General features: G+C 36.3%; 5 protein-coding genes across 5 annotated transcripts; 3 read left to right on the top strand and 2 right to left on the bottom strand.

Moving 5' to 3' along the window:
* The first annotated feature begins 833 nt into the window (after positions 1-833).
* Positions 834-4,398, top strand: atf3 (activating transcription factor 3). The gene is made up of 4 exons (XM_057352856.1): positions 834-943; positions 1,753-2,000; positions 2,202-2,309; positions 2,422-4,398. Exons 1-4 carry the CDS (start codon positions 925-927, stop codon positions 2,677-2,679), a joined length of 633 nt encoding a protein of 210 aa, XP_057208839.1. The 5' UTR covers positions 834-924; the 3' UTR covers positions 2,680-4,398.
* Positions 4,399-7,162: 2,764 nt separating this feature from the next.
* batf3 (basic leucine zipper transcription factor, ATF-like 3) lies at positions 7,163-10,966 on the bottom strand. Its single transcript, XM_057353778.1, has 3 exons — positions 10,607-10,966; positions 10,068-10,172; positions 7,163-9,874 (listed from the first exon to the last, which is right to left on the bottom strand). The coding sequence occupies exons 1-3, from the start codon at positions 10,679-10,681 to the stop codon at positions 9,701-9,703; spliced, it is 354 nt and encodes a 117-aa protein (XP_057209761.1). The 5' UTR covers positions 10,682-10,966; the 3' UTR covers positions 7,163-9,700.
* A 252-nt stretch (positions 10,967-11,218) lies between these two features.
* Positions 11,219-13,478, bottom strand: nsl1 (NSL1 component of MIS12 kinetochore complex). Its single transcript, XM_057353777.1, has 6 exons — positions 13,215-13,478; positions 12,769-12,847; positions 12,436-12,563; positions 11,898-11,952; positions 11,741-11,808; positions 11,219-11,610 (listed from the first exon to the last, which is right to left on the bottom strand). The coding sequence occupies exons 1-6, from the start codon at positions 13,383-13,385 to the stop codon at positions 11,407-11,409; spliced, it is 705 nt and encodes a 234-aa protein (XP_057209760.1). The 5' UTR covers positions 13,386-13,478; the 3' UTR covers positions 11,219-11,406.
* Positions 13,479-13,484: 6 nt separating this feature from the next.
* Positions 13,485-16,743, top strand: tatdn3 (TatD DNase domain containing 3). Its single transcript, XM_057353775.1, has 10 exons — positions 13,485-13,695; positions 14,283-14,315; positions 14,410-14,483; positions 14,645-14,759; positions 14,878-14,940; positions 15,348-15,457; positions 15,646-15,701; positions 15,803-15,915; positions 16,332-16,412; positions 16,481-16,743. The coding sequence occupies exons 1-10, from the start codon at positions 13,639-13,641 to the stop codon at positions 16,484-16,486; spliced, it is 708 nt and encodes a 235-aa protein (XP_057209758.1). The 5' UTR covers positions 13,485-13,638; the 3' UTR covers positions 16,487-16,743.
* A 2,597-nt stretch (positions 16,744-19,340) lies between these two features.
* On the top strand, positions 19,341-27,783 carry flvcr1 (FLVCR heme transporter 1). Its single transcript, XM_057352691.1, has 10 exons — positions 19,341-20,298; positions 20,980-21,124; positions 21,625-21,765; positions 21,978-22,045; positions 24,182-24,285; positions 24,512-24,622; positions 25,019-25,124; positions 25,256-25,367; positions 25,464-25,528; positions 26,006-27,783. Exons 1-10 carry the CDS (start codon positions 19,627-19,629, stop codon positions 26,087-26,089), a joined length of 1,608 nt encoding a protein of 535 aa, XP_057208674.1. The 5' UTR covers positions 19,341-19,626; the 3' UTR covers positions 26,090-27,783.
* Positions 27,784-27,859: the final 76 nt, after the last annotated feature.

Here is a 27,859-nt window from a genome sequence, read left to right as displayed (position 1 = left end):
GACAGATTTATGTCTTTGTTTTTATGACTAAACTGATGAAGAGATGTTTCTCTGTTAGCTAACCTTGAACCAAATCCCTCTTTATAAACAAAGGAGAAAAACTGCTGCTTTACTGGCAAAATATAGAACAACAAATACTCATTTCCACCATATCAACACCATGACGTTACTCAATTATTATTATTATTTTTAAAACAGAGCAAATAAATAAATAAAAACTATTCTAACAACAGCAATATGAGAATATGTTTAGTATCACATCAAGACATTGCATTTCATTTATTTATCATGAACAATATTGTAAGAAAATGTATTCAAAGTATCGAAACTACTTTCAGACAACTAAATATAAACCAATGGACTAAACCGATCAAAAGGACAGGAAGACAGAGTATTTACCTTGAGATCATCTCTACATCTTCATACCATTTTCCATAACAGCTAATATAAAGAAGCCGAGCTTTAAGGTGTGTCTTTTACAGAGTGAGAGGGATTTACTTCAGTCAGGTTTGCTGGACTCATTCTGACCAAGTAACCTGTCAATCTCTCCTCGCCCATGTCTTTCCCACCCAAAACTATTCCATCCATGACATTAGAGCATACCACAGATCCAATGTCATTAGACGGGTATGTCTTTATTTGCTTATTAGGTTAACGTGTCAGAGCCCACGACTTCAATTCCTCCATTGTAAGGGGGGCAGAGCTTGCCCAGTTATGGTGCGCGCAGAGGATTGCCGGGTTGCATCATCGCAAAGACAGCTTCCCTGATACTATAAATAGGATGACGTCATTCGGACCGCCCCTTTCTAGTACTCTGAACCTCCTATAAAAACGGGTGATGCAACGAGCCGGCGAGAACTGTAACTTTACCAGCTGAGCGCGAGATCGCACTGCAGCCAGAGTAGAGCATCACAACACGCGCGGATGATTCAGTCAAAACAAGGTGAGTGAAATGTTTTCTTTCAGATGTTGTTTGTGAGTTTTATTGAGTTAGAATAGACTGCGGAGAGTACAGCATGTTCTCGTTTATAAACAAAGTTTGCGGGACGGATTTCAGTATAAAACTGTTTTGGGGTCAAGTGGACAGGTTTGTTAACTCAAAGTTTACTCAAAATTCTTGATTGTATTTTATCAATATATAATGTTTGTTATCGCTGGCTTATGTTTATAGGACGTGTGGAACAACTGCAGTCCCTTAGAAAAAAATAACAATGATTTTATTGTAGTAAAAGTGAAGTAGTAACTATATTGTTTTAGCGAATTGACTTTATGACAAATAAAGCCAAATAATTGTGGTAACGTGTAGTTAAACCATCGTAGAAAATGTTAAGTGTATTTCGGCTTCGCTTTTCGCTATTTTATTAACTCAAATGGTAAATCGCTATATTGTAGACATTTTTACAACTATAAAAGTTAACTTTTTTACTTAGCGGTTAGGCTAAGGAATGTTATTTCGCTATATTTTTATTATGTGCAAATATATTCATACGTTTGCAACTTTTAATGATAGGCTTAATATTCATTTGAACAGAGTGAAAGTGTAGCCTAAAATATATAATAACATGAATAACAAATAATATATATTTTATTTGAGTATATTTTATTCACTTATTCTTATATAGTGCGCGTAACACATGCGTGTAATTTAGTGTGTTACGCGCGTAATTGTATTTGTAAGTATGTGGAATAATACAGCATCCCACGCATTCCAAAAAGCGCGGTTAAGTTTAAATCTTACGTCAACTCTTTTAGATTTCGGAATGATGCTTCAGCATCCCGGTTTGGGTCCCTTGGATATCAGCGCGTCGGCTTTGGTACCCTGCCTCTCCCCACCGGGCTCGCTCACGCTGGACGACTTCACCAACTTCACTCCGTTAGTCAAAGAGGAGCTGCGCTACGCCATCCAGAACAAGCGGCTGTCCAACGGCATGAGCGCACTGACCTCAGATAGGTGTCAGAACACAGACAGACCCACCGAACTGCCTGTCATGAAGCGGGAGGTACGAATGACTCAATTACGATGTAAACGCACGTTATTTTTTGTGTCTCGTTTTGGTTACATTGAGCAACTCGTATTATAGAAAAGCCATGCTTAAACAACGCGTTCAAACAGTTGATGACCTGGGCTTTAAGCTCTCAGAAAAATCTATATGTATTACACAATGTGGGTGGATTACAATGTGATACTATTTTGTTCTCAGATCAACCCAGTGGAGAGTGAAAGGAAAAAGAGGAGAAGGGAACGAAATAAAGTAGCAGCAGCTAAATGTCGAAACAAGAAAAAGGAGAAAACTGACACGTTACAAAAGGTACTTTTATCAACATTTTTACAGTGCAACAATTTTGGATTAAAGTTTGTTTCTACTTACTATAAATGTACATTTATAATAAGTTCATGTCCATGTTTTCTTTTTTATATAGGAGTCTGAGACACTGGAGTCCATCAATGCCGAGCTGAAGGCCCAGATCGAGGAGCTAAAGAACCAAAAGCAGCAGCTAGTCTACATGCTGAACCTACACCGGCCCACCTGTATCGTCCGCGCCCAGAACGGCCAGACCCCCGAGGACGAGAGGAAACTCTTCATCCAGCAGATCAAGGAGACCACCCTGCAAGGTCTTAATCTTACCACAAATGGACCAATGCACACCACAGTACCAACAAGTTGTGGCCATCTCTGATTCGGGCAAGAACCTAAAGGGTTTGGTGGTTGCCAATGTACATTGCAAGGTTCGCCCAGGAAGGACTAAACTGTGGGTGCCTACCTTGCCAGTCAAGGTCGGTCTGATGTACACTGAAACGGACTGTTGAAGCACTAAATTGATGAAGGACGTGTGATGCGTGATCACTTATTCTTATTATCGTATGCTTAACATGCTCTTTGTAGCTATATGTCATGATGCTTAAGCAACATGATGTCATTTATTGATCATCTGGTTGGTTGAAAGAAACCCCGGTGGTGTGTTTGACAACAAGTACAATGTGAGGGAAGGCTTGCTATAGGAAAAAACAGGGTGATGTTATTTCATTTAGTAACATATGTGTCTGTGGCCTCTTGTTAAATATAACCACACAAAATGCCACGTAAAGTATTTCAAGCTGCTAATCTCTCAGGATACGGTCTGTATATTACAGGAAACATTACACTCATACTAAATAAATAAACGAAATAACCGAGAAGTCACCGCGAAATGGACTTTGAGACAGCGGGGTGTCAGGCAACCTACACTGTAAACGTTTTTGCTGTAGTTATGCAGCTAGTTGCCTGTAACTTACCGTAGATTTATATTTATGTCATTTATTGGCAACAGTTTGTTCAAAGATAAATGAATATTAGACATTAACAAGTCTTTATCGTTACAAAAAAAAGATAAAATAACAGCCTCGTGCAAAGCATTCTGGGAACCAGAAATCCACATTTTTTCAAAGAATGCTTTGCATGAGGCTGATATTTTATCGTTTTTTCTGTAGGGATAAAGACTTGTTAATGTTTAATGATCATTTATCTTTGAACAAACTGTTGCCAGTAAATTACATAAATGTAAATCTACAGTAAATTACTGGCAAACTGCTGCCAGTAATACTGTAATTTCTACAGAATTTTTTATAAGTTTCTCGTATCAGAGACTGAACCTTCACCACTATATGCCTGTCTGTGTTATCACCTCAACTGTCTGAACATGTTGTTGTTACAATGCTGTGAGCAGGAGGGTCTGCGTTCACCAGCCCACTGCACCAAGAGTATATCGTGTTTTGTTCGTTTAATAAGGGACATGTACTTATTTTTCGATGTTGCATTTTTCATATATTGTAGCTGTGTGTTGTTCTTGTCTAGATGCACAAACCTTATTCTAAAAGAAAAACACTTGAAGTAAAGCTCTTATTAATTGCCTGGCTACGATCATGTGTCAATGGATTGCTGGTGTTTGTTTTGAAGGAACGCATACCACGAGACATCTGATCAAGCCATGTGACCAGCTCACCACATTGAACTTGAGAAAGGTGTCCAAAAAAAACATGGGAAAATTTGAAGTTCTGTCAGTCCATTTCAAAAAAACTGATTCAGGACTATATTACATTTTCAGTTGGATGTACTGAAAGGTTAAATGGCGCGGGCGTCAGGCGGCTTTTCTTTTGCTTTGTAATGGTTCAGGAATGCCAAATCACGCATACTATTGACATTAAATGTGTAATGGAAACAAAGCTATGCGTAATATTTCTGGTTAAACCAAGTTTTATTCATCGTACGTTCCATCCACGTAAAAGGAAGGATGTGCAATTGTTATACCAAAACTGTATGAATGAAATGATACTGTTCATTTACACCTTCTGTATGGTTTTGTTTGACTGTCTGTTGTTGTGTTTTTGATACTTTATTAATAAAAACGTATACCAACGCATTTTTTGTTGTTCAAACTGTTGATTTAAAATCAAGGATAGTTCAGCCAAAAATAAAAATTCTTTCATTTATTCACTCTCATTTAATTCAAAACCTGTACATGACTCTTTCTTCAGTGGAACACAAAAGCTATTTTGAGAAATGTCTCGGTGGTTTCGAGTCCATACAATGGAAGTCAATGGGGGCCAATGGTGGTTGGTTACCAACATTCTTTAAAATATCTTCAGTTCTTCAGAAGAAAGTCATATGGGTTTGACGTGACATGAGGGTGAGTAAATGATGAAAGAATTGTCATGTGTCACAAAAATGTGTTTTATGTAAATGGACGGGTTTTAATTCAAAAATATGATTGAATATGATCACAAGTCGGTATCCTTTTACGGTCTACCTCAAATGACACATATAAACAAGGAGCTCTGTTTATTGTTGTGTTGAGAAATATGAGCAAGTGGTAGGACAAGTCCACACATGTATAACCTAGAGGTGATGACACAGTGTGCAAAGGGTGAGTCAAATTCGTTTCGCTAGACAGGAATGATTCAGCATTTTTTGCTGACTCTATCTGACAGGTGGTTTTTATACAAAGGAAAGACTTGCATAATGATTTCATGAATTAAGAAAAGAAACCAAAGGACTTTAAACTCTGTCACAGCCTTCCCCTGAACTTCTTTGGAAAGCTCAATGTGTGGCCAACAGAAGCCTTGAGCTTTTGTAGTAAACGTTCAATAGTTTTCCTCTTTGGGAAAGTTCTGAATAGTTGCTAGGAAATGCCCAGGTTTACCTTTCACAACTGGTGGTAGAAAGAAACGGGAAGTGCCGTTTAAACAGTGTTCTTGATAAGAACCTCTTGATAAAAGTGATAGAAACAGAAGCACATGTGTTTAATCTTCATAGTTATCATTTGCAACCAGAACAACAGTACAGAACAATTTGTTTCATAACTTGTTGACAAAGAGAAAATTCAGCATGTGACATGGAACAAACAGACACTCCCAAATTAAACTTTCTTTATAAGGACAGAAGACTTTTATTTAAAATATATTTGACCAATACTTTCAATTTATCTGTATTATGTACAATTAAACGGTATATAATAGGGCCAGTATACTCTTAAAAATAAAGGTGATTAAAGGGTTCTTCACGGCGATGCCATAGAAGAACCATTTATGGTTCTACAAAGAACCATTCAGTCAAGAGGTTCTTTACAGAACCATCTTACTTTTTACAATCTGAAGAATTCTTCTGAATCTATGGCATCGAAGAACCTTTTGAAGCACCTTTTTTTTAAGAGCGTACTAAGCACTAACAAGGCGTTTTTATATCTTATATCGGTTGTCTGGAATATGAATTCAATAGACACACTACCTGTCAATCATTTAAGTTGGAATAATGCCTTGTAATCTTTCATTGCAGTTCATTGTTTAGACTCCACCCTTTCTGTGATACATCATAAAAAGTTTCTTTTGGCCTCTTTATTAGCTGCTCTTGTATTTAGTATCAGCTTCTTTTGTTTGCTTTTATCCCTTCGAGTAAAAAAACACGATTATGTATCAATCTGGTCAAAGCTGCTGGTTATTACTTCATCATTGCTGATGCAGAATACAGTATGTCATATGAATATGTCATAATAACCGCTTCCACATTTTTTTCAGAAACACATGTAGACACAAATCATTCACTGAGGATCTGTTTCTACCTGATCTACACCATAAAAAATCAGTTGGTGCAACCTAGATAATGTGATTCAGCAATTTTAGTGATAGTTGACCCAAAAATAAACAAGTGCATCATTTACCTATACCCATTTGCCATTGTCTTTTTTTCATTTGTAGAACACAAAAATATATATATATTGAAAAATGTTGGTAACAGAACAATGGCAGTATTCACTTGGTTTTGTGTCCATACTGTATGTCCATACAATAGAAGTGAATGGGTACAACAAAAGAAAGAAAAGAAAATCTGCGAAAGAAAGAAAATCATACAGGTTTGAAATGGCAGGAAGGTGAGTAAATGATTTTAAATACAATGGTTAAACTTGAATAAAACCAGTTTAGATATTACTACGTGAAGCACGTTTTTAGGTTTCAATGTTTGTTGTAGTTAAAGATATGTTTTTATACAGTGACTTAGAAAGTAAAGTGAAATTAGAGAAAAAACAATATGTAATGCAAGAGTTTTTGATATGATGTGAATGTATTCATTTTACATCTCAAAGTTGCCAGTGCCCCCAAATCCTAACACACTGACCTGACATCCATCATGATGCAATTGCACTTTGTCCTGCCAGGATGTTAACTAATACGGTCATGGCACTTGGCGATAAATGCAACCGGAGGAAACTTCACATTCTGATGCAACTATTTAAAACTGTTGCAATGGAATCTACAGATGTCAATTAGTCTGTTGCAACAGCACTGTGATTATTTCATTTCAAACATTAATATCGTGTTCTTTTAACAGGATTATAATTCTTTTTAAGTTTTGCTACAATGTCACCTGTATGTAATTCCCGTGTGTAGTTTGACAAAAACAGCATGGCATGACTGACAGGTTTTAAACTATAAGAGACATTTTAAGAATGTCTTACTCATAAAGAAAAAATTGCATAACAAAGGTTTTTTAAATGTCATTGTACGCTTTACAGTAAGGCTAACAACTTCCCTGAGGTGTAAAATACATTGACTCTTATTTAAAATGATTGGTTTTCCTATTGTGCGCATAGGTCAATGAATGCATTTAAAGAACAGACTATACCACATCATTTTCAGTAAAGTAAACAATGTCCTCTCTTTTTACTTTAGGAAAGCTCAAGGAAATCACGGTTCAATGGAACTTCAAAGTTTACATACTTCTTTAATTCCTGTAAAGGTTCCAAAAGTTTGAGCTGCAGGGCAACCACCTACAGTTGCTACCAGGAACTTACAGATCAGGAAGGAAGAGTTATCATTACAGTACATTCTGCCATGTGCACATTTTCAGCAGCATACAGTCCACAGGGGCACACCCATCATTTTCCAGCTAACAATTATATTTGCACATTCAGACTTTAAAATATTTCCAAAATACAAAGGTCAATGTGAAACATCAAACTTCCCCCTATTTTTAGTACACATAAAGACCCACTCCCATAAAATGTTTTATTACATGACCATATAGGGATTTTTTTATAGAATTACATGTTAAAAACGTGGACATGGTTCTGTTTGAGACAGACATTAAACAAAGTATGTACATTATAAAAAGGATAATTACAGGACTTTTGAGGATATAGGACAATCTTATTAATGCCCTACATTTGGGATGTTCCTGATGTAATAGACAAATAACCGAAGTAATTTCAAGAGATGTTTTGTTACATTTGTGTTTATGTTGTGTTTTGGTTATTAAGCTTTAAAGACATTTCCACTCAACAGGCAAACAATCTCAATGTTTCAGAAGGTTTATAAAAAAACAGCATAGATGAAATCTAAAATGCCTCTGTCCACAAGAGGGCACAACAATCAAAGAATTTAATTTGGCCACAAAGTTTAAAAATTCCTAATGATAAAATAAAAAATAAATTAAAAAAATGATTCATTCATTTGAATTCATGTATAGAATATTTACTTTTTATGTGATTGCCAACACTGTAAGCTGTAATTGCAACAGTATAAAGGACTATAAATATAATAAATTGAAAAAAGTCCCAAAAATACCGATACTATGCATCTTACACAAATCAAATCACACCAGCAACGTGGTGTGCTAATTTTTTCATTTGTATACCGCTAATTGTACATCTCAAAGCCTTTGAGCCAAAGTTTACTGTGGCAACGAAAAAAGATGTTTAAGTAGTGAAAAACAAAAACCTTGTCATGAACCAGACTGAGTCCATCCTCCTCTGGCATAACAATGAATGTAAAAATGCCAAATATTATCTATAGTCACATAGTATGTGCAATACAAATGAGTATAATAGCAAAATACTACAAACACTGACAAACATAAAGTACTGAAACTTTTCATGGTGTTTTTTTATGTTTTCTTTGTTAGCACACTGAAATTCACCAGTAGATTATTTGTTTTAGTTTAGAAATGAAAGCAGTACCTATCGTGTAGATCTCTAGGACTTTTCAGAAGGGAAGAGAAAAACTGGAAGAGAAATGAAGAAGTATGCACCCAACACTGGTTAGGAAGGTAAATCCAGAGAGCTTTGAGGAAATGATACAATCAGAAAAAAAACTGACCATCATCTTACCGCAACCACCCCCAATATAGTTCCACACATAATGAGTAAAAACAAATTCAATGAATTTGATTTGATTTGTTACACAGAATCTGCATCACAAAATGCATGTACAAACTAATTTTATACAGAATTATAAAAATGTATTAAATAGCCTACAAAGGCAGTAAGCATTATGTAATACTGACGTTAAAATTATTTGTTAGAATTATGACGTTATACAATAACACCTTATGACTTCAATAACATTTACAGTAATATTTTACAATATTACATTTATGCATTTGGCAGACGTTTTTATCCAAAGCAACTTGCATTGCATTGTATTATACATTTGTTTCTGACTACATGCAATCCCCTGGGATTGAACCCATGACCTTGGCATTGCTAGCGCCATGCTCTAACCACTAAGCCACAGGAAAGTTAGGTTAAATTAATGCATTTGACCTCATTGTAAGGTATTATCAGTTGTGTTAATCTGTTACAGTTAGTTTTAATACAAAAACAAAACTGCTGTCAGAGTCTGAAACTGATATTCTGGTCAGATAACACTCATGAAGCAGAAGCTCTTTCTGACATGTCATTCATTCACAGTGGTATCTCTTTGTTAGAGGATATTTATCCGAGTAAATACTAAAGTGTATATGCACTGATCTTGGAAAAAGTAACAGATGACTATTAAGTTCTGTATTTTGAATATACAGTGGGTTTGAGTCCACATTTAAAATATGGCTTTAAAATAGAATCTTTAAAACGTAGATTATTTAAAATACAATTGTTTAAGATTGTGTCAAATTTGTAGCCATTTTGTATAAAAGGTAAGATTTCCATGCACGTGTTACAGTTACCGAGATGCTTTTTGGGAAATCTTGACAGCTCTAGCTGTATGCATGAGGGCAATAAAGCAAAAGCGGGTTAACTTAAACGTACACTTAAAATAGAAAAAAGCAGCATGTTTACAAGTTAACTGTTTAACCACACTGTACATCATAATTCAAGAGAGATTTCAAATTTATATCCTGATAGAAATACTGCAAACTGAGACTGTGTGCGGATTAGATATGAGAGGCCCTATCTAGACAAACTCAGGTGGCACTGTGCACCTTGTTGTTGGGGTCATACCACAGTTCAGGACAGGGCACAAAGGCTCGTGGGCTTTGAGGGCTTCTGTCAAGCGTTGCTGTTCCTCTATCAACAACTGAACTTCCTTCTTCAGCAAGCTGTTCTCCTGTTCCAGACACTCATAAGCCTGGTTAGAAAATATTTCAAAAGCCACATCAACCACACCAACATCAATGTGCATTTTGTTTTTTTCCCCAACATCTGCCCACAGATATCAAAACAACCCAAATGGATCCTCAGCACATAAATAAATACTGTCTCATCTCTGCATCTTACTGAGCAGAGTCCCTACTATATGTTCTAGGCTACAGTTTGCAAACCTCATGCAGCTCATCGGCTCTCTGTGTTTGTCTCCTCCGGCTTCTCTGTGCAGCCACACGGTTCTTTTCTCTTCTTTTTAACCTCTTCTCTTCATCATCAGAGCTCTAAAACACAGTACATCATCTGGTCAGAGGACTGCAGCATGTGGCAAGTGATGGAGTTATTTTGTACGCTTTCAATACAGATTACGTAAATATGGCTACAGGTATAATACTTTAATTTTCCCAATCATTTTATTACCACATTAATAAAGCAAAACAAATCGATTGCACTCTTCAGATTTCAACTTCTAACTTCTAAATAGGACAATTTATAATTATTTCGGCTATTTATACAAATAAAATAAGAATATTATTAGTTATTAGCTAAAAGCATAACATTAGTCATTTACACGTAATATTAAGTATGTAAAATAGATGATTGTACAATTATTTTATAACACTGTTCTATTTGTCATAGTTTGCTGTACATAAAAAGTTGTTTAAAAAGCATCAAAAGAAAACAGATCTATGTAACAACATGAATAACAGTAGCTTACCTCGCTTTTCCGAAACAATCGTAAGGACGGAGCATCATTTTGAGTCAAGTTACTCATCACATTGAAAAGTGACATGACAGATGCAACAACCCCCGACGGAAAATACAGTAGAGTTTACTGGAAAAAAATAAAGCAAACGTGGGAAACTAAAAGGTCTTTTTAATAAACCCCAAGCTAACCGTCTCCTGAGTGTCAACAAACAGCAACTTATTGTGTGACATTGTAAGTGTGTTCTGCTCTATGCGGCGCTGCAAAGACCGATCAGCGTGTGACACGCAAATATCGCGATAGCAGGTCGTTTCAGAACGGTCTCGTGATAATTCTTGCAAATGCGCGCGGTGGACGTTCTTTGAAGTCACGTGGTGCTCTCGGGGACTGTCAGTGTACTACAAACGGTGAGTGTAGATGGACGATGTTATAGACTTACCGTATTTGAACGTTTTTATTATTAATCAGCTATAAGTGGCTCTGTGTTTAATTGGTTATTCTTGTTTTATAGTGACAAAGCAATTACAGGAATCAAGGGTCAGTGTCAAAACTCTGGTAGACCAATAACACCTTGTGGTGTGAATCTGGACCACATCAGCACATCAGTTCTCTAAAAACGTAATTTATTGGATTTAAAGGAAAACAGAAAATAGTGACACACTTCTTTCAGTATAAACCATATCCACAAAGTATTTCTGCTGTGCAAATTTGTTACACAATACATGTCAGCATACAAAACATTACACTTACACAATACTTTACACACACACACACACTACACATTATCATTAGTCTCATTATGGATGATTTTTTTAAACCGGTACATAATCTGCGCTGTATTCCGCATCACACACAGCTCTTTTGATGGTAGATGGAAGCCTGTGATGGAGATCAGGACAAGCAGCTCCCACTGACCCGCCTAAAACGTCTCTGTAGATTTCCACCGACTCCGCAGAAGGCTTCACATCAAGCACTTGACGCAAACCCTCAGCTGCCTGCTTCAGACTTTTCAAAGACTGAACAGAAATACTGCATGTTAATGTAAATATATTACAACCATTATGACTTCCAACGAACTTGTTTACTAAAATACTTTAAAGTTTCACACATGGTCAAAGACAGAAGGTAATTGAGTATTACAGATACCTTCATAACAGCCCTGGCTTGTTTGAACATTGTTGGGGCACTGGTAGATACATTTTTCATGATAGCTTCTGTGAAAACATTGTTTAACAGTTGTAGTGAATATTGTATAAAAATGCTTATGAACAATTTTTAATGTAGAAAAAAAAGGGGAGCAGACCTTGAATAGGGTCTGGCTTTGTGTCCTCTGGCTTTACTGCTTGTTCATACAAACCCTACAATAACGAATAAAGGGCAAACATATTGTGACAATCCATTCGTATACATTACCGTTTTGATTTCATTGGCATTTTACAATATTTAAACATCAGGGTTTTTACTGTAGGATTTAAATATGTATAAACAAAAAGACAGAAAAGACTAATGTTTCATCATATGATGTTCAGACACAGCTACTACAGAATTTGTAGTAAATAATATTTGAGTTTTTTCACAACACCGGGGGATATTCTGAGTTTCCAGAACTCCAAACTGAGCAATTCCCATCATCTATTTCACATCAAATTAATGACACGGCTAACAAGACATCACAATTTAAATTTTCTTGTGACCTCTGGTGGCCAGAGGCGGAACACAAAACTTTTTTAACAACGTAAATCGATATGTTGCCCTCTTTTAAAAAGGTATACTCTTTTCAATTCAATTACATAAAGTTTTTATTTGTACTTCGGATCATAAAAAAAAGAAACATGTATCACCATGAGCTTTCTCTCTGCTCTCAATGAACGCACAACTTGGTTGCATATTTGCTTTGGGTAGGAGCTGCGTTTCCAAGCGGTCTCTACAATCTTCTCATCCAGCATGTCATTTAACTGGATCCCGTGGTCTAAACATAAAACGGTCACATACAAACAATAGATATGAATATGCATATATGCATATGCAAATGAACATTGTAATTATTTTTTGTCATACCCTTGGTTTTAGTCGATTATACATCGAATACAGTTTAATAACCCCCAAAAGACCATTAACATAAGGGAAAGGCTACTAAAACATGTATTTGCATGGTTAATATATGAGTAACCTACCTTCACAATAGTCCTCTGATGCCTCATCCCATGATAAGCCACCAATAAGTATATTTTCTTGTACAGTAAACTCAAAGTTCTAAAAGATAATAAGACAATAAGGTGAATAAATAAAAATACTTAGCAGCCCAATTCATCCTTTATGAAAATACATTTTATTTACTTTACTTATTATTATATCCACAAGTACAGAAAGATCAAGGTAACGCTCTTAACCATAATAGTAACGTTATTGTGGAAAAAAACAGTAACGTTAGCCTAAAATGATATTGCTATACGTGAAAGAATCTAATATAGCCACAGTTTCAATAAAAAAACACACTTATGAATTTCTGTCACGATATTTAATCTCACTGTTGGTGGTACTAACGTTACTATGTAATTTCACGGAACAATTAACCATATGCAAGAATGATCAATCTGTCATTGAGTGTTAGTAGACTTACCACAACCATTTCTTGCAGCAACTTGGCCTTGTCCTCTTCGGAAATTTGACATTGGCCATCTAGCAACTTCTTAAACAAGTACTTATACGTTTCAAGCTGTTCCCGAACGATGGCTTTTGATTTGACATTTACTCTAAAATCTGTCTCACTTGCACAATCTTCTTCCTCCATAACTGCCGCTTATTTTTCAAAATAAACCCCGGAAACGGAATCAAAATGTGCTACTACAAAATAAAACCGGACGGTAAACGCGTTAGTGCAAGAAGCGTTCCGGCCTCTACACGAACATATAAGAAAACAAACAGGATCAACGCAGCAAAGGATGCCTTAATTACAATTACGAGACATCGAGTGGGATTTAAATTAAATTGCATTTAGCACAGAATTAAATATTGGCATTGTTTTAATATGCCGTGAAATCATCATGGCTAGAGAGTTCATTGACTGCCACTGTCACATGTCAGCAAATGAGTTTGCACAGGTAAGAATAGACATGGAGCCATCAACTTTATTGCGAAATTCTTATCTAAAAGGTAATACACAGTAGATTCTCATTAAAGTCTTTATGAGTTGATCTGTCACCACTTCTTGAAAGTGTGCTACAGTTCATAACATTCCTACTGAACTGTCGTGATACTGTGCAATATCTAGTGTTTATTACTAGGATATATTTACTTGTTTGTTAAGAATGTATATCAAATATACCCTCCGTATGAAAATATGCTCATTTCGGGAAACCCGGTTGTGGCAAAGCTGTTAAAAATTATTTACAGGAAGTGCCCCTTATCTTATATAATTTTGAGACCCCTACCTTATCTGGCCCCCTTTACCTTACCTATGTCTGTATTCACCTTATACTAGATTCCTTATTATCTTAAATACAGATTAGAGCCAGTTAAAACAATCAAAACAACATGCGATTATGTACCTTGTTTATATGTAAACTGTAAATGTATGTCATCAGTATCATTGTGTTTATATTAACAATTTGCACTCAATAGGTTTGTTTTCACATCATTTGTTACAGAATTTGCTGTACTTTGTTATTTTTCATGCTCTTCCCCTTAGGATTTGGACGATGTAATTCTTAGAGCTAAAAAGGTAAGATTTGTCAAGAAAATACATAAAAACGAATAATTAAGAAGAGTTGCTTTTTGTAACAATAACATATTTTGTATAATTAATGTGATTTTAGGCTGGATTGAAAGCTCTGGTTGCAGTTACAGAGGGAGGCAGGGAATTTGAGAAAGTTATTAACTTATCAAAAGTGTGAGTATGCTACATTATATACAATGTTTCCCAACAATGTCACACAGAGCTTTCAATGAGAACAATTTGTTCAAGTGCTTGTATTAAAGAGATTTAAAAGATGAACTTCCCGATACACAGCTAAAAACACATTGAGTTTTAGTAATATTTAATGTTTCTAGGTATCCTGGTTTTATATTCCCTTGTTTTGGCATTCATCCTCTTCAAGGATCTGCGCAGGATGGCATTCATCCTCTTCAAGGATCTGCGCAGGACTTGCATAGTGTCAAGATTCAGGTGGATATAACATTACAAAGAAAGATAGTTTACTGTGCTTTATGTGCTATATCATATGCTATAGATTTTCTTTTATGACCTCATGGTGATAATAAAAACATCAGCTCTGTTTTGATAGGATCTGGAACCATTCCTTCCTTTGTTCCAGAAGTACAAAGATGATATTGTTGCAGTGGGGGAGGTAAAGCATGAAAGAATGTATATATTTTTTTCTAAAATCACCTTAAACAGATGATGTTAGTGATTTAAAACAATAACATTTTAAACAAAAGATCAAATACTTACCAAACCAAAATAAAGCATGCAATGATTATTTTGGTTACATTGTTTACGTTCCTGTTTTGACCTTGGTGTATTATTGTAACAAAGAAGGACTAGGAATATGGAATAAACCCAATGACTTGAGTCTAACAGTTTAGTGTCTTAAACATTTATGATAAATGACAACCTATAAAATGAATGCAATTTTATAAAACCAATTAGAAATGTATAAATATTTATCAACTCGTGTCTCAATATTTGGCTGGTAACTTTAAAACTGGTTGTTGCCTAATACCGTTTATACTTGCTAATAATTGTTCTCCGCAGATCGGTCTTGACTTCACCCCCTGGTATGCACAAACCACTCAAGAGCGTGATGAACAGATAGACGTCTTTAAAAAGCAACTTGAAATATCAAAAGAATTGCATTTACCAGTGTGAGTACTGGGAAGTGTAATAAAGATTACAGAGATTACTTTAAAAGTAGTTAAAATTACTTTTTAGCTTTTTTAGCTACTTTATTTCGCACATTTCTTGCACAGTGAAACATACGTCCAGTAAATTTACAGTTAATTTTGTGTTCTCTTTAACACCCACAACTCAATTCCTTCTCTTATCTTAAAAGGAATGTACATTCCCGTTCCGCAGCTAAGGTTACTATAGCCACAATGAAAGAACAAGGTAAGAGCTATCTCTGTCAGTATAATTTACAGAACAATGTTCACTTTGACCTTGCAAATCACAGTTGAATATCTTGCGTCAGTCGAGTTTTATATCTTTAGGGATTAGACAAGCGCTATTGCATAATTTTGCTGGAAAACCATCAGTTGCCATGGAAGGAGTTCAGGCTGGATTCTGCTTCTCCTTCCCCCCTGCAGTCATCAGAAATGAACAGGTCAGATAAGGATTCGCATTTACTTGCCATTACTACTAACCATGCAAGTATGCCATAAAATAGGCTATGTTATAAATATGCACGATAAGTATGCCATAAAACATTGTATAAATCTGGTACAATCCAAATTTATCCTGTTCCAAATCTAATAGTCGGTACAAGTTAGAACATCCTGTACGTTGAATGAACACAACCGTTCAAGAGTCACTTGGCTAAACATTTTCTCATGATTTCAAAATGAATGCAAATGAAATGCAGTTTGAAAAAAAAAAGTTTTTGAAATGCATGACTTGGACAGTACTGAATATTGAAGGAAAAGCATAGTGTAGTGGTATGTCAAATAATTCGTCATGTGATCAGAAAAGGTTTTTATCTTCACTTATAAACCTATATTTGGATCTGTTCTTTACAAACAGAGAGCGAAATTAATCAAAAAAATTCCACTGGAACACCTTTGCCTCGAGACAGACTCACCAGCTTTGGGGTTTGACAAACATGTGAGTGATAACTGCTTTTCTAATGTGATATTTTGAAGATTTCTGTTTATTATGTTTTACTCTTCTAGGTATGAAATGAACCCCAAAACATAATGCTCTGCTGTGAATACATTGCAAACGTGAAGGGAGTCTCGGCAGACAGAGTCATGGAGGTCACACAACTCTAAATGCCTTCCGATTGTTTTCCAAGTTAAAAGTCTAGAATGTTCTTAATTGTGACAATGACGTTTTGGATTCGTTTATATGTTTATTTATAAAGCACTTTGCTTTATTGCATATTGTTTGATTATAAAGCTTTATTACTGTCTGGAGAAAAACATTTACTTTGTATTGAGGTTGTTTGCAGTTCTTCACGCCAGATGAGCTTTATCTGTAATAAAAAAGTATAACATTTATTTTACTCTCATAAAGAAATGTAAAATATTGTCAAAGTAGTTCTTGACTTTCTGCCACAGGGAATTTCAACGTTTACAGATCCAGGGACCTCCACTCAGATGCTCAGCTTTATAATAATAACAACATTACATAACAAACCATTGATGTTGATTTAAATAATAAATTGATATTTAAAAAATAACACTTGACAAAAAGATCCCCTGGACCCATGGTTGAAACCCCTACAGATTAAGCTAAGGCACTTCATACAGCTCTCTTCAAAGTGTCTTCTCTCTGGATGTCTAGTGTTGCTGCTCTCCATCCAGGAAGACCGTCGCTCGGGACTCGCCTTCTGTAGCGCGCTGAAGTCACGGGTATCCTGCAGGTGACCGTTGAAGTGTCTCCTTTCTGGTAGATTCCAGAACCTGCTGGTTGTTTCTACGCGACACCAGCTCTCCCTTTGCATATTCAACTCGTACAGTTTGTCCTGCTTTGAATTTGACATGTTGCAATGTTGTATCATATATCTTTAGCCGAAAGAACGCGTGGAATGAGCAGTGACCCAATTGTTTGGATCGTAGACACCATGGTAACCACAGATGTCGCGTGCCATATAACCGGAAGCTGTTACTGAGCATCGCAGCTTTTGACCCAAATTTCAGAGTAATGGGTCAGATGTGACACTTTATGTCGTCATCGAGGTGGTCTTAAATATAAGTCCTAGAATGTTTTAGCTGCATATACGTTTTTCAACGTTCATTAACAACCCCTGAAAATGAACCGTGGTTTTATTATTGTAAAAGTGTGCAATTTAAAAAATCCGCCAAAACCAGGTCAGACTTTTGCATCACATCGTACACTACCACTACACTAAATTAAAACTACCTTTCAAGTGTAGTTTACGTTGTGTGATGTAGGGTTGCACGGTGTACCGGTGCTACGGTAGCATCGCGATGCTAAAGCTTCAAAATACACGCGATGCCTTTCTATTTTTGAAACGGTAGTATAGTAGTACCGTAGGTAATGTTGCATATGGGCATTAATATTCATTTGATTATATGGTGGTTTTTCTAGACATATTATTGACTTTTCTTATATTATAAATATACAGTATTACTGAGTTTTCTTATATAAAAGAATACATTTAAAGGTAGTTATAGAGTTAATGTACTTCTCTGATCTTAACAAGGGCTATGGCCTCATGTATGAGTTTGAACTCTGGAACACCTGCGTACACACCAAATATCTTAGCACAGTAAGACAGGAACTGCACGTACACCACACACACTTTTGTAGAGAAGTTTAATTAAGAACGCTGGGTTGTTTATCGTTATCACTAAACAATGAGCTCATTTTTAACAAAACCACACACTTTTGTAGAGGAGTATAGCATACAGCCAAGGACGCTGGGTGCTCATTATCACTAAACCATGAGTTCATTTTTTAAAACCAATGTTAAATCATATCGTCCGAAAGCCCCCGGAAAGGTGTCAAGATAAAGAGCACATGATATACGTATGTGTTGATTGAAAGGCGCTCCCTACGATTAAATCCTAATATGGTAGGCCGGAAATATAACTGTAACGTGAAATGTAACTGTAGCGAGTCATAAGGGGATGGACAAATAAAAGTAAGTGATGTCATGTAAAACCTGGTTGGTAGAAGATGATGTCAGGTAAAACATGATTGGTTTAAACTGTGATAACGACTTGAGAATAGTGTATAAAAGATGGAGTCAGAAGTGTATTCATTGCACATCATCAGATGAAATCTGTATGGCTCTCTTTGATTGCTCGAGCAAATAAAGATTGAAAACTCTTGAAACCTGGCTCCCTGGTCTTCGTGAATTCTTTCTACATTGGCTGATCGACTTTTCGCCACGACAAACACTTACATCTGCCTTTTTGCGGTGTTTATCTCCTAAATGAATGTGTGTTTTGAATGACTCGGACGAGATAATGATTCAAATTAGCGTTTTGAACGAGTTGGTTAAATGATTCACAAACTCAGTGGAAAATTGACGCCACCTACTGGCCGTCTTAGTTCTGCATTTAAAGTAAGCCTAATATTTCTCTTTATGAAGACTGCCGTATCAATGTAATTTGTCCCACATTTGAATTAGTTCCCACGTGAAAAATGATCTAGTGTACTTTAGTATTTACTACAGTAAACTAGTAAAACCCATAGACACTAGTGTTTTTGAGTCTTACCATAGTAAATATTTAAGTATACAGTATTTGCTACAATTTATCCAATTACTACAGTTAATACAACAACATAATTTCTAGTGCAAAGTATAATACAGTTTACTATAGTAAATACAAAGTGTTTCATCTAAATCTGTGTTTTTTTTTTTATTATTATTTGAATTATGAACATGGCACAGCATCGTGATACTACTTGATCGTGACAACCCTATGATGCAACAGAAGGAAGGCCGTGCTGGCAAGCACAGGATCATAGACATACGCACAGTATAGCCTGTTTGCCCCTCCCATCTTCAGTCTCATTGGTCCAGCTATACGTATAAAGCCACTTACAGTACTGATAGTCAAGCCTACAGGATATCCCCGCCTTAAGCGAATAAGAGGATGCGCACATCACGCCATCATTATCTCCCACATGCTGTAAAAGCCGGTAGTGGACGAAAACGAAGCTCCGAATAAGGCCGATAATCTTGATAAGGTTGTATTATTTTGCGGTATTTTCAAGTGCTTGCTCACCTTTTCTTCTTTGTTTCATACGCGTACCGCTCCAGGAAACGGTGAGCTAAAGCGTTACCCATGTTTCGGTTACAATCTAGCGCGTACGCATCGGTTTGATATCAATTCTGACCATAATGGTGGCGGGAGAGTTGCTCCAAGAGCAGCACGTTCTGCCCGACAGTACACCTGACGGGAGTGTCACTGTCTGCGAGACGCCGGTTGTAGGAAACACGGAGGACAACGGCTACAAGGCGCTTTCCAATGGATCCGTTCATTTAACTGTAGATTCGAAGGTGCTGGAGCAAGAGCTTCCACCACCGGATGAGAAAGAAGCGATGCTACCCGGCGAACAGAATAAACCTCTGGAAACCAGACTGTATTGGAGGAGGTTCGCGGTACTGGCGGTGTTCAGCCTCTATTCGCTCGTCAACGCCTTTCAGTGGATCCAGTACAGCATCATCACCAACATATTCATGGACTATTATAATGTATCAAACCTGATGATTGACTGGCTGTCCGTGGTTTATATGGTCGCGTATGTGCCTTTGATCTTCCCTGCTACGTGGCTGTTGGATAAGAAAGGGCTGAGGTTGACAGTGTTACTGGGCGCCGGGCTGAACGCGGTGGGCGCGTGGGTGAAATGTGCCAGTGTGGGGCCCAACCTTTTTTGGGTTACCATGACGGCACAGATCATATGTTCGGTGGCACAGGTGTTCATTCTCGGTCTGCCCTCCAGAATCGCGTCCGTTTGGTTCGGGCCCAGTGAAGTTTCCACGGCGTGTGCCACAGCTGTGTTGGGCAATCAGGTGTGTCCCGTAAATGCCAATGTAATGACATGTCTTTATTGATAAATTAGGTTAGAAATAGCATTTACATGACCCATTACGTGTCACTACAATTAGTACTTTTACACACATGCACAAATGATAGTGACAGGACATATGGTATATTTCAGTTGTACATACTGGGTGTTTGCCTATTTGCACGTAATTTATAGTATGACCTGTATTACTATACTTAAAGGGATACTTCACCCAAAAATGAAAATTCTGTCTCACCTTCGAGTTGTATAAATTTCTTTCTTCTGATTCTGATGAACACATAGAAAGATATTTGGAAGAATGCTTATAACCAAACAGATCTTGCCCCCCATTGACTCCCATAGTAGCAAAACTATGTATTTTTTGTTCTGTTGAACACAAAAGAAGACATTTTGAAGAATGTAGGACAGCCAACAGTTATGGGGCACTTTTGACCACCATTGTATTTTTCCTACTATGGTAGTCAACGGTGGGCAAAATCTGTCTGGTTATAAGCAGTCTTTCAAATATCTTTCTCTGTGTTCATCAGAACAAAGAAATTTATACAGATTTGGAACAACTCGAAGGTGAGTAAATGATTACAGAAGTTTCATTTTTTGGTGAAGTATCCCTTTAATGGATGTATGTGTATGCTAATGTGTCCATTCAATGTTTACTTCCCCATAGCTTGGTGTAGCCATTGGTTTCTTGTTGCCACCTGTCTTGGTTCCCAATACTGCAGACGACAAAGAGCTCATGGGCCACAACATCAGTATAATGTTTTATGGGACAGCCGGAGTGTCAACTCTGCTGTTTTTTTTAACAGCATTTGGTAAGCAAGCATCAATGTCTACAACGCATATAGAGTCAGAACTTTGTTCCAGCAAATGAGAGACAGTACATGAAGAAATAATGCAACCGAGGACTTTATTTTTGTTAATACTTGTTTGAGTGTTTTGACTACCCGTGTCATGCAAAAAAACTTTATCATTTGCATACTGTTATTAGAGTGTGCAATAGAACAAAGTAAATCAAGGTGTTGACGTGGCACACGCTGGACAAGTATTTATAAAAAAGGAAAACTAACACTTTATGGATGGAGAAAATTAGAGACCCTGCATATTTTATTTGTATAGGATGTCATGTGACATGTCACCAGAGGAAAAAAAAACGTACAGGGCAATAATTATGTTAAAAGAGTATAAAAATAATACAAGTACAGTTCATCCTTCACAATAACTAAACAGGCTATGAGACGATACATAATTAGATATTATTAATATATATAAACCTGGTTTAGGAGTTAATGTGCTGTTCTTGCATTCTTGTCAGTCATTAGGGACAGACCTCCACTGCCACCCAGCAAGGCTCAAGCTGTTCTGTCCACGAGCCCAGCTGAAGATTATTCTTATAAGAAATCCATCATCAACCTCTTCAAGAACAAGCCCTTCATTTTGCTCCTCATCACGTATGGTAAAAGCACCAATTGTTCAACTCTTCTTAGTCTAAATGTGTGTCTGGTGCTTTAATAGAGAAAAGCACCATCAAATGAAAACCTAGATACTTTATTTAATCAAGTATATGGCTAATTAACATGACATATGAATATATTTAATTATGTAATGCTAATATTTTCTGCATGGTCAAGTCTACATTTTTAAAAACTGCAATCATTTATTTTTCAGGCATTATGACGGGATCATTCTACTCTGTATCTACGCTTCTCAATCAAATGATAATCACTTACTATCCAGTAAGTGTCCTTTAATGAACTCTACATGTACAGCCGCAGAATAAAATTAAGAGACCACTCCAGTTTTGCATTTAACCAGCATTTCTGTATGTATTGTGGCAATTCCAGTCCAGTGTTGAATTTCAATAAGCAAACTTCAGGGATGACATAAAGTCACCCAAAATCAATGTGAAAGACAGAGAACGGAAAGACGCATGTTGTGAAACAAATCAGGCTTATTCCATTCTACAATATATTCATTTTTAAACTTGTTTAAACATGAAAATGAACTTGTTTTATTTGCAGAATTTAAGATCCGCAATTGCATTTTATCCTGTTTTTATTTTCTGCAAATAAAACAATATTTTCATTTGGAATTTGGAGGAAATGTCACTAGTTCACAGAATGGAACAAAAATGATAATTTTACCTAAACCCATTTAGAAATAGAACATATTTTTGGGGTAGTCTCTTAAATGTTTTGGCAGCTGTGCAAACCCAGTGTGGAAGAGGGCCTGTGTAAAGGTGTCTGAGATCCTCCACACAGACAAACAACTGTACTTTTAGCATGGAACAGAGCGCTGGTCACTGATTTATTGAGCTGGCTCTTGCAGTTCTTTAGCCACTTTTCTGCATGCCTGGTTCTCATGAGAGAGTCCAAATTTGCTGTGGAACCAAAACACAAGCGGTTTGTGAGCATTGCCAGATCTCCGTCTGAATATTCTGCAGGCTTTCCCACCAGGCTTAGTATGTTTGGGGACTGCTGCACACACCATGTGACATTTCTTACTGTTCTTCCTTCTCTTAAAGAAGGTCTTACTGACAAATGTAGACAATGCAAAAATGTACGATGAGGTCTGTAGTAGGGATGCACCGAAATGAAAATTCTTGGCCGAATCCGAATAAAAATCAAACACTTGGCCGAACACCGAACATGGCTTTTCGTATTTCTTCTATTTATTTAGCCATTTTTTTCACTATTGCATAAACTGAACGGTCAAAATGTGCTTTTTATATTTCGTCTTACTTTTCAATATAATACAATATAACTTAAAATAAAATTGAGCAAAACAAATGGGCTAAATTAAAAGAAAACAATTGAGCCCTCTCCCTTCTTGAATAGCCTATATTAGGCCTATGACTGAGTGCTGAAAGAATGTACTGTACTCTGTACCCCTACAACAAAACACTTCATTAAGAAGTGTCATTCAACATTATAAGATAAAAATATCAATAAACCAAAACTGTTGGATTATTTTAGGCTACATTGCAAAATGGTTTAAAGGAAAAAACATTCATGCAAGCAATTCTGACTGACAACCATTTCAGTTCACGTCTCTCCTCCAAACTCCGCCCACAAAAGCTGACCGTCACTGTTCTCTCAGAAGGTGCACTCATGGCCGGGAAGTTGTTTAGTACAGGGAACTGTGTGCATGCTCCAGTATGAAGTACTACCTGATACTGCACTCATATTCACATGAAGAAGCCATGTTGACAAGTTTTCGTAAATTAGGGCAAAATCCACAAAATTATATTACCTTCAATGCCCTGTAAATGGCAATATTAATTCTTCTGTAGCAAAGATAAACTGCTGCAAAAAAGATAAGTGCCATGCAAAATGTAATGTGTAATTGCATTAGTCATTACAAATGTAGTGGAGTAAAGAGTACATATACTTGTTCAAAAATGTAGTCAAGTAGAGAGTAAAAGTTGCTAATATCTTTAATACTCACTACAACTACAAAGTAGCCAAAAAGATACTTATGTACAGTAACTAATTACATTTACTCCAATACTTTACACCGCTGCGTCACGTCATATTGGGTAAAATGTATTGGCCATTTCACAGACTAGAGATGCACCGAATATGCGGCAACCGAAAATATTTGGCCGGAAATAGCAAAAAAGCTTTTTGCTATTTCTGTTATAATCCTGGGATCAAAGCTTGTTGAAGGACACGAATTCTAGCATTTTAAGGATACAGTAAAATAAATTTTACAAACTCTTCAATCTTGTTTAAACTCTGAAGCTCTCTTACCTGCAGTATATTTTCAGTATCTTCCTACCTAGCGTTTTTTTTTGGCTTGTCAAATGAAATATGTCTGAGTATTGTATTGTACACTGTTGAATATAACTTTTAAACTCTTTGAAATTTTAGAAGCAGGAGTTAAATGCAGGAAGAATTGGCTTGACTTTGGTAGTGGCTGGAATGGTGGGCTCCATACTCTGTGGACTCTGGCTGGATCGTACTAAAATGTACAAGTATGTGTGTCAACCCTACTCATGGAAATCCTTCTTCCAGTGTTTTTAATTCAGTTTACTAGAAATGGCTTTGATGTATTTAGTACTGGCACTCATATAGGTGTCAGATTTTCATGATTAGTAGCTGCTAATCTTTTTCACTTGGTTCAAGTCACTTTGTTACTTCTTTTAATGGGATTAACATTTGTCACTTTCAATTAACTCTCCACTTTTTTACTCTATTTAGAATGACAACATTTATTGTCTACTTTTTGTCCTTCACTGGAATGCTGGTGTTCACATTCACTCTGAACTCGGAACATCTGCCCGTGGTCTTCTTCACCTCTGGAGTCATGGGGTAAGTCTGCTTGAGCCCTTTGTGTAAAAACAAATATGTGGATTGTTTGATTTCCCTCCCGTGCCGTGCATAGTTCATAGACTGTTCATTAAGGGATATGTTTTGATACCGTTTTTATTTTATTATTTTTTACATGTTTTTAGAGTATCATTTTTTAACAACCATTTGAAGCTTCCACTAGGAGGTTCATGATAAAGTGTTTTCCATTGTCTTAGTTGTGTTCTTAAAGCCATAGCAGGTGTCAGGTGTTGAACTTTTTATTGTTACTCTACAGTATGTAATTAAACATGTTTGTACATGCTGTATGTTTAGTTTCTTTGTATGTCAAATGTAAAATGCCTGTTCCACCTGGTAGATCCGTATGTCTCATGTTAAATCCCCTTTCATGTTTGAAAGGTTTTTCATGACCGGTTATCTTCCCATTGGCTTTGAATTTGGTGTCGAAATCACATACCCGGAGTCGGAGGGCACGTCCTCTGGTCTTCTGAACGCATTTGCACAGGTAAAATATATGTGTATACAAGACTCTCAGCCAGTGTTTATACATTTTTAGTGAACTTCATACAGTTCCTACACACCCAAAAACCAAACAGCTAATATTAGGTGCTGTAACATAAATGCCTTTCATTTTAGGTGTTTGGCATCACTTTTACTCTCATTCAAGGACAACTCACCACAGTGTACAACCCACTCATCGGAAACATTTTCTTGTGTGCTTGGACCTTTCTGGGCATCATTTTAACAGGTTCCTTTTGTTATTTAGAGTACACCTCCTCTAAATCTCTTACTGATCAGCTTTTTAGTGAACAGGCAATATAAAAGTATCTTCTTGTTTTTACAGCTTTGATTAAATCAGACCTCAAAAGACACGACGTCAACATGGGCAACATTAACAAAGGCCAAGCAGTAAGTCCATCTCATTTTATGCGTTTTTGGTTGTTAAACTCACAAAGGCCAGCGTTCTTTTAATCACTGGTGACTTTTGTAAACTAAGTATGAGAAACCGAGACAGGCTTAAGACGACGTATCTGATCATTTGAATATTTCAGTGGCTTTATAGTTAGTTTACGAAGCAAGATCAAAGTTAAAAGGGACAACTGCCAAGCAATGAGAGAGATGAGACTTAACAAAGCTCATCAAAAAGGGAATATTCATTATTCAGTGGTATGGGCAAAATCAAGCTTATAAAATATGAAAATATAATGCATTCAGATTTTTTAAATAGAACATTTTATAGAAATGTAATGAAAATTATATAATATAAAAACAGACACAGCAATGATAGATATATAATCTATTTAACAAAATAATTTTAGTGTTTGTTTGCCATATGGGATATAAAAATTTCAGGTTTTAATAAAGACGTTTTTTTCTCCCTCAAAGGTGCCCACTTTACCGCCAGATGAGAAGGAATCCAGTGCTGTCAAACAAGAATCCTCCAGCATACCTCACAAGATCTCGATATAAATGTTTATAAACGTCACATGAAACATCACAATAACAGATTATGGACTCTGCTGAGACTACTTGAAATTTTATTTTTGCTGTAATGTAATAATGGTCAGTAATGTACAATTTTAAGTGAACATTTCAAGAACTGTGGACCAAATATGGGATGCTGAACAGGGCTGGTAATGCCCATATGCACCATCCTGTTTGTGTGTTAAAAACAGCACAGTACATTATATATCCATGTGTGTTCTCTTTGTTTCAAAGGACCAGTCTGAATGTGCCAATGCGGAGATCTGTTGTTCATTTCTAATTAGGGCTGTCACGATTATTTAATAATCGTCTCATCGCGATTGTTTGACCTCATCGCGATGGTTTCAGATCATCGCGATTATTGCACATCTCTATAGAAGACACTAGGGGGAGCTGTAGTGCCTGCATATTGCATATTTTAGTGTATATATTGTTACTTAAGCATGGTAATACTTGTAAAATGTACCACCACAACACAATCACTTAAAAAAAAAACTAAAACATATACAAATTACCTGCAGTACAATTTGATATTATTTAAGCAAATCTCAGTTTGAAAACCAGTCTACCAAAATTTCACTAACACACAAGTTAAATTTTATTGTAGTCTTGCAAGTGAGAAAAAAAACAGACTAGGAGCTTTTCTATGACTGATAGTATTTTAATGGTGGCTTCAATTCACACCTGATCAAGTATTTGGTGGTTGTATTATTGACAGGTAAAAGCCTAAACCTTAAATATATGATGACCCAATTTTTTCCGATGTATTTCCAAGAAAAAAACATAGTCTTGTATTCAGAACAATATGGTCGTTTCAATCGCTGAATCAAAAATGCATGAGAATTAAATGTCAAAGCTCAAAAACAGACAATTAATCGTCAAAGCCCCAAAACAGACAATAAATCGCCATAATTGCAATGATTTATTAGACAATTAATCATCAATCAAATTTCATAATCGTGACAGCCCTATTTCTAATATCTACAATTGCATCAGAACACATCTGCTAGTAACATTTCTAGTCTAGGTTGCTATGAAAGCTCAACTGAAAATGCTGCACAGTGCAGTGCATGGAAGAGCTTACTAGTGAAGGAGGAAATCATCCATCACCACAACTGCTTATGCTACTAAACTACTTTCAAGGTGTTTCATTGCAGTAATGCATTCACATCTTGTTTTCCTACCAATAACAAAGACCAGGATCACAATACTGGTCTTACTGGTTTAAATATAGCACAAATCAACCCATATGCGCGAGAGTTTAAAGAATGTGTTCTCTATAAAAAAAGAAAGTAACTTGTTTAAGTGTATGATAGTGGTTTCTTTTACGTGTGGTAGAAAAAAAGCACTCTGGTTATTTTATTTTGAAACATTTGATAACCTTTGCTTTCTATGACTTCATTTTTGTATTTAAAATGCATATTTATTAGGAAATGCCTTTTTTTTCGTTATAGTCTTTTTATATTTAGTAATTTTTGGTTTGAATTTCTACTGTTTCTGTACAGAAGCAGCTGTGTAACTGATTGTCACAAAGGATGCTGGGAAATACATACAAGTACAAAAACTCCTTGTATTGAACATTAATGGAGGAAAACAGTGGTTCTCATTTTGAATTGTAAACCTCTAGCGCCCTCTTGTGATCACACAGAACAAATAAAGATTTAATTTCAGCCATTCAAGACTGCAGTACAGTCATGACAATTTATTTCGTCATCCGTTACACTCGAAGGCCTTCTAGTTTTTATAGAAGTAAAA

The sequence above is a fragment of the Triplophysa rosa genome, linkage group LG15, assembly GCF_024868665.1.
Source record: "Triplophysa rosa linkage group LG15, Trosa_1v2, whole genome shotgun sequence".
In the NCBI taxonomy this organism is placed as follows: domain Eukaryota; kingdom Metazoa; phylum Chordata; class Actinopteri; order Cypriniformes; family Nemacheilidae; genus Triplophysa; species Triplophysa rosa.
The sequence above is the reverse complement of the archived record's forward strand: the minus strand, read 5'-3'. Positions and strand labels throughout refer to the sequence as shown.

Bases quoted from the DNA above. Each gene is read 5' to 3' on its own strand.
- atf3 (XM_057352856.1), top strand. The intron at 2,001-2,201 runs GTACGAATGACT...TTTTGTTCTCAG, and splicing joins TGCCTGTCATGAAGCGGGAG to ATCAACCCAGTGGAGAGTGA. The intron at 2,310-2,421 runs GTACTTTTATCA...TTTTTTATATAG, and splicing joins AAACTGACACGTTACAAAAG to GAGTCTGAGACACTGGAGTC.
- tatdn3 (XM_057353775.1), top strand. From the start codon at position 13,639: ATGGCTAGAGAGTTCATTGACTGCCACTGTCACATGTCAGCAAATGAG. The intron at 14,484-14,644 runs GTGAGTATGCTA...TAATGTTTCTAG, and splicing joins GTTATTAACTTATCAAAAGT to GTATCCTGGTTTTATATTCC. The intron at 15,916-16,331 runs GTCAGATAAGGA...CTTTACAAACAG, and splicing joins CAGTCATCAGAAATGAACAG to AGAGCGAAATTAATCAAAAA.
- nsl1 (XM_057353777.1), bottom strand. From the start codon at position 13,385: ATGGAGGAAGAAGATTGTGCAAGTGAGACAGATTTTAGAGTAAATGTC. The intron at 11,953-12,435 runs GTGATACATGTT...TCGTTATTGTAG, and splicing joins GAGCAGAGAGAAAGCTCATG to GGTTTGTATGAACAAGCAGT. The intron at 11,809-11,897 runs GTCTGCTCCCCT...ATGTTTTCACAG, and splicing joins AAAGCCAGACCCTATTCAAG to AAGCTATCATGAAAAATGTA.
- batf3 (XM_057353778.1), bottom strand. From the start codon at position 10,681: ATGTCACTTTTCAATGTGATGAGTAACTTGACTCAAAATGATGCTCCG. The intron at 10,173-10,606 runs GTAAGCTACTGT...ACTGTGTTTTAG, and splicing joins GATTGTTTCGGAAAAGCGAG to AGCTCTGATGATGAAGAGAA. The intron at 9,875-10,067 runs GTTTGCAAACTG...TTTTCTAACCAG, and splicing joins GAGCCGATGAGCTGCATGAG to GCTTATGAGTGTCTGGAACA.
- flvcr1 (XM_057352691.1), top strand. From the start codon at position 19,627: ATGGTGGCGGGAGAGTTGCTCCAAGAGCAGCACGTTCTGCCCGACAGT. The intron at 24,286-24,511 runs GTATGTGTGTCA...TACTCTATTTAG, and splicing joins GATCGTACTAAAATGTACAA to AATGACAACATTTATTGTCT. The intron at 25,529-26,005 runs GTAAGTCCATCT...TCTCCCTCAAAG, and splicing joins ACATTAACAAAGGCCAAGCA to GTGCCCACTTTACCGCCAGA.